The sequence below is a fragment of the Nomascus leucogenys genome, chromosome 22a (genome assembly GCF_006542625.1).
Source record: "Nomascus leucogenys isolate Asia chromosome 22a, Asia_NLE_v1, whole genome shotgun sequence".
In the NCBI taxonomy this organism is placed as follows: Eukaryota; Metazoa; Chordata; class Mammalia; order Primates; family Hylobatidae; genus Nomascus; species Nomascus leucogenys.
The window spans coordinates 106,192,484-106,211,106 of record NC_044402.1 but is presented as its reverse complement, the minus strand read 5'-3'; the positions used below and the strand labels follow the sequence as shown (position 1 = coordinate 106,211,106).

Here is an 18,623-nt window from a genome sequence, read left to right as displayed (position 1 = left end):
TTCCTCCCCACCAGCTCCCTTCCAACTGCTGGCCGCTGCATTATTTACTGAAAACCATCCATCTCCCTCTCCCTCCTTTTCTGTTTATTTATTTTGCATCAACCTGTTAAAGCAACACTTAAGAAATCTCTTCCTTGCGGGAAAAGAGAGGGCTGGGAATGCACCCTTCTCTGGCATGTGCCTGCCAATGGTTCCTGTCACATATAAGGATCTGGGGTTGCCGGCTGCCGGCAGGAGTGGCTGGTGTGAGCTGGGGAGGCCTGAGGCCTCACTTCAGCCCCCAGGAGCTATGTTACTTAGCCACTTTCAAATAATAGGCCTGTAAAGGAAGTCTAAGGAGTGGGCCAGGATTAATTCATTCTTAGACCCCACAGGGCTGGACTCCCACAGTCCAAAAAGAAGCGCTGAATCTCCTTAGAGTCTGGAGAAGTCAAAATGGCAGTTGCAACCCCCAGGGAGAAATGGAGAGATGGTCACAGATTGAGAAGGCTGTGAGGTTGGGGAATCTGTTTAGGTCTGTGGTTTCAGTGTGGGAGATGGTGCTGACTTTGAAAACATGCTTCCTCATTTCCAAAACAAAAGTAAAAAGACGCTTCATTTGTTCTCAGGGGAAACTCCCAAACCTTCCAGAAAACCCCTCCTTGCTACTTTCACACTAAGGCAAGCACTGCTGGACAGACACATTCCTGTGAGCAATGGTGATGCCCTGGCAATGTGCACAAATGTTGAGAGGCTCTGCCACCCATGTTCATTAATCAGACAACTCATCTGGACTAAGAAATGCATGGCCCAGAGCGCAAGAGTCCCAATCCCAGAAGCAGACGGAGCTGGGCTTGCACCCCAGCTTGGCCACTTTTTAGCTGGGTGACCTCAGGCAAGTTACTGAACCTTTCTGAGCCTGAGAAATGGGGAGAAAAAGAGTAAAGTAGGGATATTACAATTTTCTCCCAGGGTTGATGTGAGACTTAAATGACAAAATCTAATCTATATAAAGTGTTAGTCCATAGTCTGGCACCCAGTGTGTGCTAAGTAAATGTGAACTGTGATTTGTTGTATTCTCACACCCATTTCAGAGGCGAGGAGGCTGAGCCACAGAGCAGAAGCGACCCTGTTTTAAGAGATGGAACAAATGAGCAGAGGTGTAGTATCAGCGGGAATGGAAATCTGTTCAAACATTCTGGAAGGCATTTTGGTGAAATGTGACAAAAGTTAATATGTACATAGCCTTTAATCCAGCAATCCTACTGCTAGGAATTTTTCCTAAGAAAATAATCAGACAATTGTGCAAAGACGCATATGCATCTTTGTGCATATATTTTGAAAAAATATAAAAAGTGGGAGGATATTTTGCTTATAAATGGTTTCAAAGCCCAACCGTCGAGGGAGGGTGAATGCATTTGGGATATTTATAAAATGGAATACTCTCCTGCTACAATCAATAGTCTGCAGGTCTAGAATTTTTTGTTTTTATGGAAAAATGTTCATGCTATAGTGTTAACTTTTTAAAAAGGAGATTTTTTTAAAAGTATGTTTTAAAAGGTGTACATACATTTCCTTACATAAACACACAGAGGAAGTCTGAAAGACTACGAAAATATGAACAATGGCGACAGACATGGGTGGTGGGATAATTGGTAATTTTTACTCTCTTTTTTTGTAAAAGAATCCAGCTGTCATGATTTAGCAGATGTAGAAGTAAGTTCATCATCATCACCATCATCGTCCATGTCACAGAACTGGAGTGAGGAATAAATGAGACACAGTAGGCCGGGACATCTAGAACAGTGCCAGGGACATGACCCACATTCAATAAATAATTTTTTAAACTTTTTTTTAAAGGATCACCAGATAGTTCCAGTCTTTGTGTTGCCAGTTTCTCTAGGAAGGACAAAGAGAGGCCCTGACATCCCACTGGCTTGTTCATCAGAAGTGAGAGGGTTTTATCTGGTTGCCTAATCACCCATGGAGTCATTTAGGGGATTAACAGAATCAGCAATGAAGCAGGGCTGCCCAACAAATGCCACTGTTACAAGCTTGCCTCAATTTACTCAACGGATATAGACCACCCCAAATCCCTTCTTGTAATGCTGCCTGCGACAAATGCATCCTTATGTATCTAACACACATATAGAGAAGGGATGCATTTTTGATCCCTTCAAAATGCATTTTGATGCATTTTGCTTCACATAATTCAATCATACTACAAATTTTTTCTCTGAGCTTGTTAGTTAAAGGACCCCTCCGGTGAATCCTTTTGTGAAGCAAATAATCAACAAACCTTACTTGAACTTCTTAGAAAAACTAGATTTTTTTATAAGGTTTGCTTGAGGGGAAGTGACACAGTTACAGTTCAGCAGCTGAAATCCCCCCAACTTCCAGTGTTCTGGTTCTGCCCTGTGGACAAGCCCCACTCAACCACATGGTCTTCTGGCTGGGCCTTTTATATAAAGGGCACACTCCAAATGACATGCTGACTTCATACAGAATGTCTCATTTACCTCCTGTGTGACTGACTCATTTGGGGAAATTTTTTATTATGAGGGATTTGCTACAGCTGGAGTAAATCTCCTTAGAAATTTCAGTGTTGTCAGGTTCATTTGTGAAGAGTTAGGCAGAGGCTTAGGAAGTTTCTGGCTTTGGAATAAATACGGCTTTGCATCTAGTGTCTAATATCCAGTGTTTGGTAAAGGAATCTGGGGTACAGACTCAGAGCTCACCCCAGTGATAGTCAAGTAGGATAACTTGAAAAGCTGCTCCTCTTAGAACGTATCACTCGTTTTCCAGAAGGCAACATCAACCAGCTAACAGACATATTAACTAGAGTGTTTGCATTTCATTATTCATAATCTCTCCTAAATGAAAAATTCCTTTCAAAGCTTTAACACTACCTTGTATTGTTTTATTTATTTTTTTCCTGAGCTGAAGTAGCCATCTCTACTCCCAGTTCTTTATTTTCTCTCTAAAATGGTTCCCTGAGTGCCTTTTTATTTGTCTCCTCACAAATTCTGACGTCTGCATGGTAAGCATTTGTCTAGAGAATGCTTTCTCTACTTTCTTTCTCAACTTCAAAGTCTTACATTTCTCTCCCCAAACCTACATTTAGGCCATGGGAAATTTTGACAGTGAAGTTAATTTTAAGAGTCCATGGGAGAGATATGAAAAAGCAACAATCTCATCTCTTCCTCTCATCACTAGGCAAACATGAAAAAGGGCTTTCTAGTTTCCATAACTGTCTCCACGCTTGACACTTCCCAGCAGGGCACCAAAGGCTGGGTTAGTCAACGGAGCCTGTGCTGGAAGATTCACCAAGCTTAGGTCCTTCTCTCAGGGCACCGAAATGTCTGGCCCTTGTCAGAATCCAGCTTTAGGGATGCCACACAGAACCACTTGGAAGGGGATTTCTGTATTGAAGATAAGAGTACTTAGGTCTTCCGAGGAAGAATACTCTGCCCCTTCTTTTGGGTGTACGTATCAGAACATCTCTGCCCAAGTCCTGACATCATAACCTTTGCCAACCAAGCAAGGCCTCCTTTCACACCGCTCATCATAAGATCATAAGATGTTGCAGACATTTTGTATATGGTGAGCTCTTTCCAACCCCAGGGCCTTTGCAAGCGCTCTTTCCTCTGCCTGCAATACTCCTCATTGTTGTTTTCCAGGGATGGTTGTTGCTCATCCTTCAGGCTTAAGTACAAATGTTACCTCCTCAGAGAAGCCTGCTGTCACCACCCTATTTCAGATGGCATGTCCTTATTCTCTATCTCACCATCGTCTTACTTCTTTCATAGCTATGATCACAGTCTGGAAAAGTCTTGTCAATATACCTATTTGTTAATGATCTGCTTCTGCACTAGACAATAAGCACCATGAAGGCAAGGACCTTGCCTTTTCACTGCTGAATTTACAACACTTGCTTGGTGCCTGGCATGTAGGAGGTCTCATTCACTTTTTGTTGAGTAAATAAATGTAAACGAATAAGGGACTTGAGGCTGGTGTTCCATGTTAAGAAGAATGCGTGCTACGATGATGCTTTCCGTGGAGTTTGATCCATTTTATACTCTCTGTCTTTGTGCCCCAACACATTTACTGAGCTATTCTGGTTGTATCTGAAAACCAAAATGTTGCCTGGTGACTCAAAAACATGAAATATAACATTTTGAGTGGAAGAAACATCTCAAATCATGCTGACAGCATTTTCACTATTAGCGGCAAACAAATCAACTATAATTAAAATGCTGTCAAAGTGATTTGAGATTTTTCTCACACTTTCAAAGTTCCATATTTCATGAGTAGATTATCCAGGCCAGAGAATTTATCACCTCCTGGAGTGCCTTTCTTCCAGGAGGCTCAAAGACACCTACAAACATTGTCTTATTAATCCTTACATTAAAACCTGTGAGGAAATTGGGAGGAAAAAAATAGCACTGTCACACACAACTTCCCAACGAAGAAGCTGCACGATGCCTAAAAAGGCTGCAAGGCAGATCTGCACAGTGCTGAGGTCTCTGCTCGGTTCCGGCCTGAAGCCAGGCCACCTGCTCCTTAGGCTCAGTACAGTCACCTGGGCTTTATGGAGAAGTCAGCTCACTGTCAGGTCAGACTTTTTAAAGTAAATTTCATTTCCTTGAATTTCTGCCTTGCATCTGTACCACCCATTTACTAAAAAGCTGGTATATCTGCAAACTGTTCACACTTTATTGAGCATTTACTATGGGCCAGGCCGTTGATTCAGATATTATTTCATTTAATCCTCATTTCATCCAAACCAGGCCCTGTTACAATTACTATCCATTTGCAGATGCAGACATTGAGGCCCAGAGAAGTTAAGTGACCTGCCCAAGGTTACATGAGGAGGAAAGGTCAGAGACAGGCTTTGAACCCAAGTAGTCAAACTCCAGGGCACAGAGACCTCCCCTTCCTCCCTTTGTCTCCTTGTGGGAGGAAGATCTGAGGGCAATGAAAATACCAGATTGCCATAGCACAATAGCATTAGCAGGTACCAGGTGTAAAGAATCCTTATGGCCTCAGTTAGGTTTCCACAAAATGGGCATAAGGTATGTAAGAGACTTAACAGAATCTTGCTCTTTTGAGTTGTTCCGTTTAAACAAGGCTGAAGGACTTACCAAAATTAATAGACAAATCACCAACAGGAAAAGTGAGCGGATTTGGAATCCATGATTTCAAGACTCACCCAGCAGAAATCTAGCTTGTAAGAGTTCAGATGGGATAACATATTAATTTTTGTAAGTGGAGTATTTTTATAAGCACATATATATCCATATGTGAACATATGGCCCATGGAGTGAGAAAGCAGCATCCCGTATATTTATAAGCTCTTAAGCTATCATCTAGAGCACATATTCTTAAATGCGGGGATTTCTACTAGGGCCTACACACAAGTGTAAGTGGGTTGGGGAAGCTCTACCTTTGTTTGCTGAAATTTTGTGTTTGTGAGTAGGCACATTTTTCTAGGGAAAAGGGCTGTGACAAAAGAAACGTTACATTACTGTTAACTGAAACATACCTAAGAGGGTGTTGTGTAACCTGGGAAGTGTAGCATGTGGGCTTTGCGGACAGACCCAGCTACTTTCTGGCACTTGCTCATGGTGTGATTACAGACAAGGTATTTAACCTCTCTGAGTTTCAGTTTCATTATCTACAAAATGGGCATAATAACAGTCTCCACCTTTGGGGGTGGTGGCAGGATTGCGAAGGTACATGCAGGCCCGGCACAGTGCCAGATGCCTTAGGAAGCACCTGAGAGCCCCTGGCTATTTTTATTATTACCAGCGTAAAACAAAACAGGATGGTGGATGTGGAGAAGAGAAGAGTTACACACACATGACACCTTGGGAGCCATACAGGAGAAGATGAAATGAAAAGCACAGTTAGAGGCAGTCTCAATACCCCCCTTCTTGGGGCTGGGTTTCTAAAAAATCATCCCCCTGCACAAATCCATCAACAGTGTTTCAGACACTTGAGTTTTCGAGATTTTATTTCAAACTTGTGTTTCTGAGCCCAGGCTATGTTCAAAACCACCCGTCCTCCATCTGCTGTCTTAGATAGCAAGGTGCTCAAGCTCCCAAGAGGCTGGTGAGTTAATGCCCATCAATGGGTCAGCACAGGCCGGGCACGGTGGCTCACGCTTGTAATCCCAGCACTTTGGGAGGCCGAGGCGGGTGGATCACGAGGTCAGGAGATCGAGACCACGGTGAAACTCCATCTCTACTAAAAATACAAAAAATTAGCCGAGCGTGGTGGCGGGCGCCTGTAGTCCCAGCTACTCGGAGAGGCTGAGGCAGGAGAATGGCATGAACCCGGGAGGCGGAGCTTGCAGTGAGCTGAGACTCCGTCTCAAAAAAAAAAAAAAAAAAAAGGGTCAGCACAGTGTATGGCACACAGTACGTGCTCCATGAATAGCCGTTTGTTGTTACTGCTGCTGTTATTCTTGTTTGCTATTTAACGCCAAAGGCTCCAACAGTTCCCAAACTCTGTGTTTCTTTGTGTATCTGCATCAGTACCAAGTGCCTTTTTAATAGTGGCTGTTTGCAGTTGCATTTTCTTCCTTCATTTCTTCCCACCACAAATCGCTGATATTTTGAGCTGCTTATCCACAATCCCCTCACAACCAGGGTCACCACGGCTCTTCAGAAAGGAGGAAGTCTGACCACCCACCAAAGGAAGTACATGGAGAGAATAACCCAAAACAAACTGAAGGAATTATTCCACAGAACCTTGAAGGCAAGAAAATGGAAACGACAAATAACATCTATTTATAATTGCTGGCTCTTTTTCCGCAAAGGCCTTGCGATGATGGTGAGGGCCCCGCCAATCTCATTGTTCCTCATGGAGCAGGCTGCCAAGAATGCCTCCCGACGTGAGGAAGGAGGCCACTCCAGACAGCGCGTCTGATAAGTCTCTCTGAAGGTGAACTTTCAGAGAATTAAGGGCACACAACAAAGCCTCCCCCACTTCTGTACTGGTCCTTTGGGTGAATACCATTTCCCTCGCTGACCCGGCTGGCCAGCAAGGCACATTCCTGAGGCTGTGTGGTCACAGGTCTGCTCTGCTTCTGGACCAGCACACACACTGGAGGCCACTTGGATGAAACATGTTTGCTTATGTAAGGAATGGTTTTCTAGGCAACTGGTGCCAATGTGAAGTTTAAGGCTTTGGGGCAGGCTGCTTTCAGCATGAGTGTTGGGTCTTTCGTTGGTCTGCTCTGTATCTATAAAATCCTCACCCTCTGCAGTCAACTTAAAGGGCCCCTTGCTAGCATTCTGGAATGATACCAGAGTGCAAAGGAAGAGTAGTCCACAATTTCTTTCCATTTCTGTTTTTCTCAGCAGCAGCAGAAGCAGCAGCAGCACTAGCAGGTGTAAAGGTGAATCCCAGCAGAGCCAGGACTCACTAAATTTTCCTGTGCTGGCCTGGGTCAATCACGCTTGCATGCCTCAGTTTGCCTCATTTGACAAAAGGGAACAGGAATCATGCCTTTGTGCCTGGTGGGGCTGCCTGCATGGGTGACCACTGAAGGGCAATCAGAGCACAGCGTCTGGGGCCCCTGGTGTGCTGGCAGTGCCCCTTTACTCGGCAGGGTGAACAGTTCCCTCCGGAATAGGTGTTCACACTAATTCTGGCTCCCAGGGATCCAGTTGTGAGGGCAAATCATAACTTCCCCATCTGTCCAAAAAACGGGAGCCTGCTGGGAACGGAAGTGTACTGGGCACCGGGGAATCCACCACAGCAACAGAAAAGTCCTTTTTGTTTTTCCAGGGATTTAGGCTCCATATCATTTTTCTATTCCCCTTTGCTGGCATGCAGCCTCCCTAACAAAACTTGGAAGATGCAAAACTCATCTGAAAAACGTGCCATGCAGAAATCCAAGTAGGGGACAGTTTGGGAGTAGGTGGCAGGTGTGATGGGCCCCCCTTTTAGAGTTCATTTACTTGGAGCTTCAGATTACAGAGCTTGGAGCTTCTCCTGGCTCCAGGGGCAAACTTGTCACTACTGTGCAAAAAACACCATGGTGTGGAAATGATGGGCCTGCACTAATGTCCAAGCAGGAAGGGGCTGCTGCCACGCCAGGGTGGAGATTCTGAATCTAGCACTCAGGGGCCAGTCAGCTGGAACTGCTTCCGCTTGTGACTATGCTCTCGACAGCTGCATTCTGAAGCATCATGATGCACAGGCAGCCCGGGCCACGTGAGGCATGTTAAAGCACTCACCTTCTCTCCCCATCCCCGAAATGCCCTTTCCATTCTGAGAGAACAGGTCGGGGTTTGTTGGGGGTGGAGGAAGCAAGCATTTAGGAATATTGGGTGCTCCTGGCTAGAGCCTCATAAGACCATGAAGAAAGATGTTTAGAAAGGACATGAGCTTCTACAAGAAAGGGAACCAGATTACAGGAAGTCTCTGAGCAGGATGGGAGCTGTGTGAGTCAGACCTTGAAGGATCTTTATTCATCTCACAGCCATAAGCAGGCTGTTTGTTTTGCGCACAGAGCTTCTGGCTGGTTGGCCACAATATTGTGGCGACCAGTGGGGGCCCTGGCAGCGTGGGAGGAGGCATCGGTGCCAGGGATGAGCTTCAAGGGCCACATGTGTATAAAGGCCCAGGCAGGGAAGAGTATAGCAGAAAAGGCCCCCAGAAGATAACTCAGTACCCCAACATTTAACCCAGCAGCCTGCCCTGAGGCTTGGACTAAATCTTGTATCTGCTTGGACCTCAGTTTCCCAGCAGATGACCCCCCCAAAATAATACTTTCTTACCCTCCTACCACTCTCAAAAGATGACACATAGATAAATCGCTTTGAACTTTTAGATGAAAGGTGCTGTATAAACCTGAGGTCTCATCAACTGTAATTGTTACAGTAATTATTTTAATGATAATAATGATGATAATGGGAGGGGGGGTCGGGTGGGGACGAAACCTCCTACTTTGAGACAAAGAAAATCTCTTGCATTAAAAACCTGCATCACGAATCCTTCTGCTCCGAGCTCTCAACCATCTCTTTCAAACTGCCAATTCCTGGGCTGAAATATTATTTACTCCTTTCCTTTCCAATAAAACAATTATTTGTTCCACCATTTCCCCCCTCGCTCACTCTCCGGTGTGTCTGGCTTCGTCCTGACAGCTGGGCCATGGACTGTTTACATGTCTCGCTCACCCTCCAAGACTCTGGTTCAGCTCCATTGACACTAAAGGCAGGCGAATTCTCTCGGTGTGAGGAATCAATTACTTCCGCTGACACTCTATTACTGGCCCTCACATCTTTGGACTCCAGATGGAGAGTGAAGGTGGTGGTGAGGATGGCAGGGAATTTGAAGAGGATGGTGAGCGGGGCTGCGGGGGGATTGGGGGAGTAGGAGGTAGACGACAGGGAGGCAGAGAGAGACGATGTACTGAGAGGCCTCCGGCTTGTATTTAAAGACACAGAAAGAGATCTCTCTCCTTGACTGCCCCGCTGGCATCCGGAGGTGACTGCATGCCAGGAAGAGGCAAAGAAAAGGAATAAAAAGAGAAAAGGAAAAGAAAAGGCTTGTCAAGGATATCTAAAGAAATCAGAGAGGCCCCAAATACCTAAGCACTGGGACAGCAGATGACAGCTCCAAGCAGATTGACACAGGTATACAAAGGCAGCTTTGGGCTGCCTGGCTTCAAACCCAGCCCCACGATTACTATCTGTGTGAGCTCTCAGGGCCTCAGTATCTCCATCTGTTAAATGGGATAACAGTAGTACCAATACCAGCTGTGGAGGTTAAACATAGAAAGCTCTTAGGGTAGGACCTAATGTCTGGCCAGAGTTCAATAAATGTTTGCTATTGTTGTCTAATTCTGAGAGTTCCTCCACGTGACCCACAAACATACAGTTGAGTCCCCAGTGGAAAAAAGTAGAAAAATATTAGAGACTGCCAAGATGCTTGCTACAAAGCTCGAAAAAGGCATAGAAAAGTCATGCTTTTCTGCTACCCTCCCAAACCTAAGCCCAACTCACATTTCTTTCTCCTTTTCCTTTTCATTCTTCTTTTTAGAAAATTTTATTTTGACCCAGCTAACATTTTTCAGGGATTCTCCTTCTAGGAAAAAAATTTTGATTATGTAAATTAAATACAACCATCTACTCTGCAATCAACTGAGATGAGTTGTGAGGCACGATGTCCCATAATGAAGGACGATTACAGAAGCTCTTTTCTGGAAGGAAAGACAAGGGCAGCTGATATCTTTTTCTTTTTTCTGGAATTATTTATCCAGGCAGAAGTATAAGAATGGAATTAAATTATCTTTTGAGTTTCTCTTAATCCAAAGGCTTAAATCCCTTGCCACTAAAAAGGACAAAACAAAAAGAATATAAATTTTTTTTCTATAGGACTCATGACTCCAGGAAAATACACAAATCCCTTTTTAGAAAAATCTGATGTTTTCACTTGGTATATTTCCATCTCTTCTTTATCCCCTCCACACCTGGAGCTCCCACTGAATTTCTTAAGACAGACTCTCAGCCGGTGTAATTAGATGGGAGAATTACATGGAGTTACATGGGGTGAGATGCTGGCCCTCTGGGATCTCTGGGTTTGGAGAAGGTGCCAGGCTGGAGAGGCAGAACAAGTGAGATTGTGCATGATCAAATCTCAAGTGATTTTCTCAGTCAGAAGATAAAGCATATTGTTAAGAAAGGGCATCCACAGCGAAGCTTGCATTGAGACAGTTACAATTGCAACACTCATTTTTAAAAACAAACTGCCCAAAGTAATTCCAGCTGCTTTTTAACCTTGGTAAGAGGAGGAGAACAGTCTGTGAGTTGTTTTTCCTCTTGATCCATGGGCGAGGTGGAGTTGCTGGGTGGACCCTTTGGTCAAGGTTGGTAAATGTGGGGCCAGCAGCCAGCTGCTCCCATTCGTCCACCGCGTACCTGGAGGTGGATCTGTTTCTGTCATTAGGAGGATTGTTGCAATACACAAAAGTATTACTGCTCACTAGCTCCTTAGGGGAATCAGAATATTTCTGTGGTTGGGCAGGCAGTAAATAATAACGTCAGTAATAGTGTCGTGAGTGATCAAGCCAACAGCCTCTCCTCAACAAGCACAAGGCACCCTCTTGAACCACACAGAATTCTCGCTATGCTTTGTTGGCTTTTCAGACTTCAACGGACACCAGCTGAAGCCACACCTCCAACTGGGCAATCTGGCCTCCCGCCCTCTATTCATAGGAAAGAGACTTGGATTCAGAAAGTCTTGTGTAGCAGGAAATTGACAAGAGGAGCTTAATCTGAAGTGTTACCTGGACTTTCCCAGGCCAAACCCCACTTTCAGGCCTTCCACTGGGGGGTCGCTGGACATAGGGTATGAGGCTACAGAGACCCTATGATGGACAGGGAAGGTGGGGACAGCAGAGAGTCCCCATCATCTCAGTCTTTCCTGCTTCCTGACCACCCTGTCTCCTAAGGAGATGGTGGAAGTTGTCTGGCCAGGAAATACAATTAAATAGTATTGCTCAGGCACCTCTTCACTGGGAAAAGGGTTTGTGTCAGCAAGTCACAAGGACAGTCCCTTTTACTCTACCCTTACAATGCTCACTGGTTAAGAAATTGGGTTCAGGCATGTTCAATTATTTTGGTTCCTGAAAGCATCAAACCCTCCTTCCTTCTTGTCTTTGGGCATGCTGCTGTCTGCCTATGACACCAGCCAAACACACTCCCTGCTGCCTGGCCAACTTCTTTAGAATTCATATAGGCGTCACCTTCTCCAGGGAGCCTTCCTTGATCTTCCCAGCTTAGGCTGGACCTGGATGCTGTGGGCCCACATAACAGGTCCATATCATATCCTCTGCCAAATGCATGATGCCGGGGAGGCAGACAGCACAAGAGTAAAGCAGAGATTGAAAACTAGGGTATCTGGCTTCAAAACCCTTCTCTGCCACTTATGGGAGTGGAAACTTGGGCCAGTTGCTTAACTTCTTTGAGTCCAAGTTTCTTCATCTGTAAAATGGAAAGAGTAACAGTGACTTTAGGGAAAAGAATATGATTTATTCATCACTGTATTCCCAATACTACCAACGTGCTTAGCACATAGTAGGTGTTTAATAGCTATTTCCTGATGAATGAATGAATGGTCTATTACCATTTTGTTGGTGAGAGACTCATGTCCCAAATCAGTTAGTGACATTCTTGGCCTGTGTCCTACCCCCTAAGATTATGTCATATTCCTAGATGGACAAATAGGGAAAACAGATCTGTCTGCCTTCCAACACAGATTCAGTTCATGCCGACCTATTGCCTGGCATTTCCAATGTAAAAAATATCACTAAATCACCTGCACACACCTGCCTAGCACCCTCCTAGACTAGGCGCCATGGGAGTTTAGATATGAAGTACGTGCTTTGTGCCCTTGTAGAATTTACTTGCTGAGAACTCAAGATGACCACATATGAACAAAAAGCAAGGGACTCAGGCAACATCAAGTGCTCTGGGAGTTCAGAGGAGGGGGTGATAAGAGAGAACAGCAGGAAGCAAGGAAACTCAGGGGAGGAAGATGGGAGCTTGCAGCTGGACACCGTGGGGGGAGGGGAAGGAGGGCTGGAGCCCTGGGAATTCAGGGGGCTCATGCAGATGTAAGAGTACGCTTGGTTGTTTGCAGGGAATCGAGGGTGTTTACTGAGCACAGGGAAACACTGCTGGCTGAGTGGGGAGGGCCAGATGACTGAGGTCTGGTCTGATCTCTGTTTATTATGATCAGGCTATCAACTGGGAAACTGCTACCTTTCTAAGATATCATCTCTTACTTTGGGAGAAACAGACACATCTTCTAAGATATAGAGGGCCCCTCTGGCTGTAAATAAACACAAGAGCACCTTGTTTATCTAGGACACTTAGAGGCAAATATCCAAAACCTTAAATATGCAGAATACGAGGGTGTGGGGGAGCCTAGAAGAAAAGATTATGAGCAGCTACACTGATGTTGAGAACTCCATCCTCTGTTGCTCTTATGCTTTGTCACTTTGGGATCACTCCCCAGTCCTAACTCTGCTGCAAGCTTGGCTGGCTGAAGCCAACTGGAAATGCTGGCCTTGGGATTGCACTGGCTTGGGCAAAGCTTAGGTCCCATAACTCAAACTTCCCAAGAGACAGCAAGGGCTCCTGAAGCAAAATTGATAACCCAATAAAAAAGCAAAAACAAGTCAGAAGGGGAAGGCTATAGGAGACAGGCATACTCGTAATAGGATGTGTGAAAGCAGGAGGATTGATAGAAAGTCCCAAACTGTCCCCTGACAAAGTCCAATGATGCTAACACAGTTGCTAACTTATTGGGACACCTACATAAAAAGGCAGAGCAATCTTGCAAAATATTTATTATTATGACAGCTTTGCAGATGAGGAAACTGAGTCCTGGGAAGTTTACAAGGTCAATAAAAATTCAAATCTTAATCTGCCTGTTCCAATTATGGCAATACTGGCTGCTGTCACAAAAGAGAAGCCTGAATCATTGAGAAAAAGTTGACTCCTCTCAATGTAGGTTTTAAAAAGACAGGGAAGTGCAGCACATGATTTAGAATGTTCTTTATTAGAAATCCTTTAAAAAAGAACTCTTGGAACTCTTTAAAGTTCTTTTTAAAGAACTTTAAAGGTGGATATTTCAGTATCTGGACACTTCACCTAAACGGAATGTCATTCTTCAATGATATGTGGTAAATGAGATATTGCTGTGCTGAACATAGCACATACAATCATTTATGTAGACTTCCTTGAGGTTTTTAGCCTAAGAAATGTTCTTTCATTTCTTGCTAGTGGGTTTTGCACTTTCTGAGACCCATCGAGATACCCATCTAGAAATTACCAATTTTTTTTTTTTTTTTTTTTTTTTTGAGATAGCATCTCACTCTTTCCCCCAGGCCGGAGTGCAGTGGCACAATCTCAGCTCACTGCAGCCTCTGCCTCCCAGGTTCAAGTGATTCTCCTGCCTCAGCCTCCAGAGTAGCTGGGATTACAGGTGCGCACCACCAAGCCTGGCTAATTTTTTTTTGTATTTTTAGTAGAGACGGGGTTTCACCATGTTGACCAGGCTGGTCTCGAACTCCTGACCTCAGGTGACCTGCCTGCCTCGGCCTCCCAAAGTGCTGGGATTACAGGTAGAAATTACCAATGCTTAAAAGGACCCAGCCTCTTGGTTTTGGTTTTATTTGGTTGAGCCTCTGGGATGGGGTGGGTGCTGGGGCTGTTTGAGAACTGAACAAGCTGTGTGTTATATGCAGGTGGGTGTTTTAAAAATACATACATTTTAAATTTTAGAAATGGAAAAAAACACTCAACTTTGTGTATGGGTTTCTAAAACCATAACATTCAGTCTGTTGGCTGATGACTCAAGCGAAAGGCCTCTGTCTGCCCGGAGCAGCAACATCCTAGCATCCTCCACTCCACAGGGAATAAAGTGGCTTCTCTCTGTTTGCCCAGACGGTCCGTAGTCTCGCCCTTTTGTCCTTTGGCCGCAGGAGTCCAGCAGTACCACAGTGGTCTCTGGTTTCTGCCCATAGCTTCTATACAGGCCCCAAAACAGCCTGTGGGTGCCCAGGATTTGCATTTCTGCAAGTGACTGGAGGGAGGAGTCAAGGGAAGTTCACCAGAGATGGTGGCCTTGGATTGCACTGAGTCAGGCAGAGCTGCGGCTTGTGAGTGAAATTTTCCAAGCAGACAGCAAGCTTCGATGGAACAAAGTTAACAAGCAACGGTTAGGGGAAAAGGTCTATCTGGGGTTTACTCAGCAACCGTCTCAACCTTTGGGATGTAGAGTTCAAGGTATACAGGGAGCCAAGGGCCCAGGGGCCACAGCCCAGGATAAATTCTTTCATATCAGGGCCCTGTTTCCAGGCCTCGGGGCAATCTTTGCAGTTAACCCTGCACGTAGGAAGAACCCGGGCAAACACGAGGTTGGGCGTGCTGACCACTGCTCTGTCTCCACAGCCGAGCTGGCTGCTTCTCCTGACTTTCTTGCTCAGTTCCCCTTTTTGCTGGGGCATTGCTGCTGTGCTCTGTGATAGGAAGACCAGCCCAGGCAGTTTTCTTTTGAGAATTATCCACCTTATGGGCCTGCAGAGCCAAATCCAATTTGAAGCATGCACCCAAAATAAAAAGAGAAAGCAGGCTAATTTCCTTGGAGAGTGAGTGCTTTCCAAACCCAGGAGCTCCCTTGGAACGAAAATGCAGTATGGAAGAGAGAGGGAGAGCCGGAACAAGACAGAACTTCCAGGACTTCAATTAGATTAATTGTTCCTTTCACAAGAAAGTGAAACAAGGCAGTGGGGAGGGGAAGCCCATTTATTGCAAATGCAAATGGCCAGGGGAAATGTCAAAAATACCTTGAAGAGTGAGAGGCTGAGAAAACCAGATGTGTCTTTCTAAATACAAAAATTAATGAAAGAGAGAAAGAGAGAGAAATGGGGAGTGGGGGAGAAATGGGGGGAGGAACAGAATTAATGACAAGGTTAAGTGGATGAGGCTTAATCCCAACAGAGCCTCTCTGACAGTTTGGCACTGGGAGAAACAGACCCCAGAAAGATTTTTTTCTGACCTCCTTCACTTTTTAGGTTCAACCCAGACACATGAGGTCATGGAATGGGAAGAAAAACAGGAAGTGATTTAGTGAGGATGATAAGCCAGAAGATAACCCTGTAAATCGCGGGCTTCCCCTACTCCACCTCCAGCAAGGTGCAATGCCTTCTTCTTCCCCTTGTCAGAGGCTCTGGCAACCTTCAGTTCTCCCCATCTCTGGGACTGAGTCCTGTCCATGGAAGGGGTACCCTGCAGCCCAAAGTCAGGGCAGGAGCGTGTTTTTCTGGCCTTTTGTCCTTCCCAACATGTTTTAAGCCATGCTTACTAGCTTCTAAGTTTTTACTTCCAAAAGCCATGCTTTCTCCCTCTGCCACTATGAATACACATAGGATGACCTCTTGGCAATTTCCCTGGGAGATTTGCTGGCATAAGCGTAACAGAATTTGGCCCTTAGTAGAGAGAGGTGCTTAGTCAAATTTCTCTGAGCTCAGACCCAGGCTGTCTCTGTACATTATGCTTCTGTTTGTGCCAACCTTCTGCAGTCCAGCCAGAGGAATCAGAGCCCAAAACACCTTATAAAGAAGCTCTTCTAACAGAAATCTTTGATAAAGTTCACTGTCAGGGAATCAGAAGGCTTGGGATGCTGAGCAAATGTATCCAGGGTACTCAAGTAACTTAGACAAAGAGGAACTGGTGAGTTTCCCTATGTCATCCGTTGAGTCAAGAGTGGATCTGGGATTAGAAACTTCATCTTATGACTCTTCGTCACATGAGGCATTCATCCGGGAAACCCTTTGGTTTTCAACAAAGACTACCTCTTGTTAGGAGAAAACCATTATGTAGGTGCAAATTAGTCCTAGGGGGATAATAATGACATCAATTCACTGAGCCTCACAGTCTAGCACTAGTTAAAGAGGGGCCTTGTTTCCTCCATGAGGAAGTGCTGGCCCAGACCTGGCCTGTAGGAGTTTTGCCTTCTCCTTGGTACCTGTCCTGCCAGCTGGCCCCTTTAATAATTTTTCAGTATTTGCAATTCCTTGCCTAATAGCAAGGAAGGCTTAGACAATTTATTAATCACATGGGAGCACTGAATACTTATCAGAGTAACAGCATGCTGTAGGCGCTCATTTGGGGCAGAATATGACTGTTGGCACATTCTTTTCTGCACAAAAACTCTCGCTTTATTTCCAATAAGAAAAGACTTTAAGATGGAGCTCAGTAGACAGCTTACAGCACATCTGCATTCTAGACATGCTGCCTGCTTCCCACCCTTAACTTTGAGGGACCTCGGTGGTAACACGGCATTTCTAAAGTACTCCCAAGCGTCTAAATGTCCACTTGGGAGTTCCTAAGCCACACATTTCCAGGGTGGCAGAACCAATGTTGTAGGACCAGCTGAGTCACCTTGGGTGACTGACCTAACCTCTCTGTGCTTCGGTTTTCTCTCTTTTGCAAAATGGAGATCATAATGGCACTAACTTCCCAGGGCCCACTGTGCAAAGTAAATGGATTAATATTTGTAATGCAATTAGAAGAGTGTTTGTTAAATCCATGACACTGACTTTGAGACTCTAACTTGTGTAGCACAGCTATCAAGAACCAATATGAATCTTAGAACTACTTAGATTTTTTTTTTCACCCTTTTCTTTTCTATAAGGGAACCAGTTACCACTATATAAGGTAACAGGCTGGTCCTGCGTGGCTGGATGTGGGGGAAGTCTCCACTTGGGGATACAGCTACTATCTTATTAAGGAAGCGGGTGGGCTTTATACATGTAGCAGCTGTGGAAATGGGGAGATGTCCAAGTGCAAGGTAACCCAAAGTCAAGAGGTGGAGTTTTGTAGTCCAGACCCTGCCACCACAGGGGAATTCTCCTCCACTACCGGCTTTTGGAGGTAGGTTAATATTCTCTACTTTTCACTCAAGAAGGCTCTTTCCACCATACTGTGGGATCAGCCATACCTTTATTTCCCTGGAAAGGGAATGCCCCTTGAGGTTTTCCTCTGGGGCCAGGATCCACCACTGGTTAGCAGCAGGTCTTGGGGTGAGGGGTGATAGAAGTGACAAGAGCAGGGGTGGGGGCAGAGCGTGTGCATCTCACGGATGGGATACACAGTGGGACAGGACGGTGCTTACTTGCAGTCGTGCTTCTCAATTTCAAAGTGAGGGTTGAAGTTGAGGACAATCTTCTGGTTGGGTTCGGGGGCGTAAACAATCCACTCGCAGTTCTGGTGGGAGGGGTAGTCCTGGGGGTAACCGGGAGAGGTGATATAGCCCGCATCTTTGGAATTCAAACGACCTCCACACGGTGGGTCTGAAAGAGAAATCAACAACCCAAAGAACTTCAAATATGTTACAGCGTTCTTCCCCCCACACTCCCTCCTTCTCTTCTGTACCAGTGTCTGATTAAAACTATTTTACAGACCTTTTATGGCAGTCCAGAAGACTAACCTACTTACTCATTCGGTGGAAGAGATTATTCCAGCTCATCCCTCCCCCTACCCACCCGACTATACACACACACACACACACACACACACACAGATGAAAGTATTCCAGAACATGGCCATAAATATTCTCAATTACATGGTCTGTGATTAAAAAAACAAGAGGACTGCAAACTCAACATGCCTCCCTGCCTTTCCTGCCTCCCCTCCTTGGCCCATCTTCCTCTCCTCATTCAACCTCCCATCTCTATCTTTATCTCATAAATTCTTCATTTTATTCGGTGTCTCCCAGCCCAGCCCAGGCAGCCAGCAGTCAGGGCGCTGGGAACTGACAATGGTGGTTTTGTGGTGCCGACCCACAAGCGAGCCTGGTAACAATTACATGTGGTGCAGAGGAAGCACTTTCAGCTTTGGGCCAGAACAGGCCCTGGAGGGTGATTGCAGCCTTTTTACATTTTTTTTTTTAAGAAAAAAAATGCAAAACCCCCAAACATTTAATTCCACATATACCGCAAATTTGATTTATTATTTCATTATACACCGAATGGAAAAATCTGTATTAGAGAATCTACTGGCTCTAGCCTTGGAATTTCGACAAAGGTGCTTTGTGTTGAATGAACATCTGTTTCTTCT

The 18,623-nt window shown here is 45.1% G+C and overlaps 1 protein-coding gene across 4 annotated transcripts in view; it reads right to left on the bottom strand.

Moving 5' to 3' along the window:
• Positions 1 to 18,623, bottom strand: part of NRP2 (neuropilin 2) — a 115,907-nt gene that overhangs the window by 83,000 nt on the left and 14,284 nt on the right. For all 4 annotated transcript variants that reach the window (XM_003253975.3, XM_012501322.2, XM_003253977.3 and 1 more), the window contains one exon: positions 17,680 to 17,857. In XM_003253975.3, coding sequence (XP_003254023.1) covers positions 17,680 to 17,857 — 178 coding nt within the window. The remainder of the gene's footprint in view (positions 1 to 17,679; positions 17,858 to 18,623) is intronic.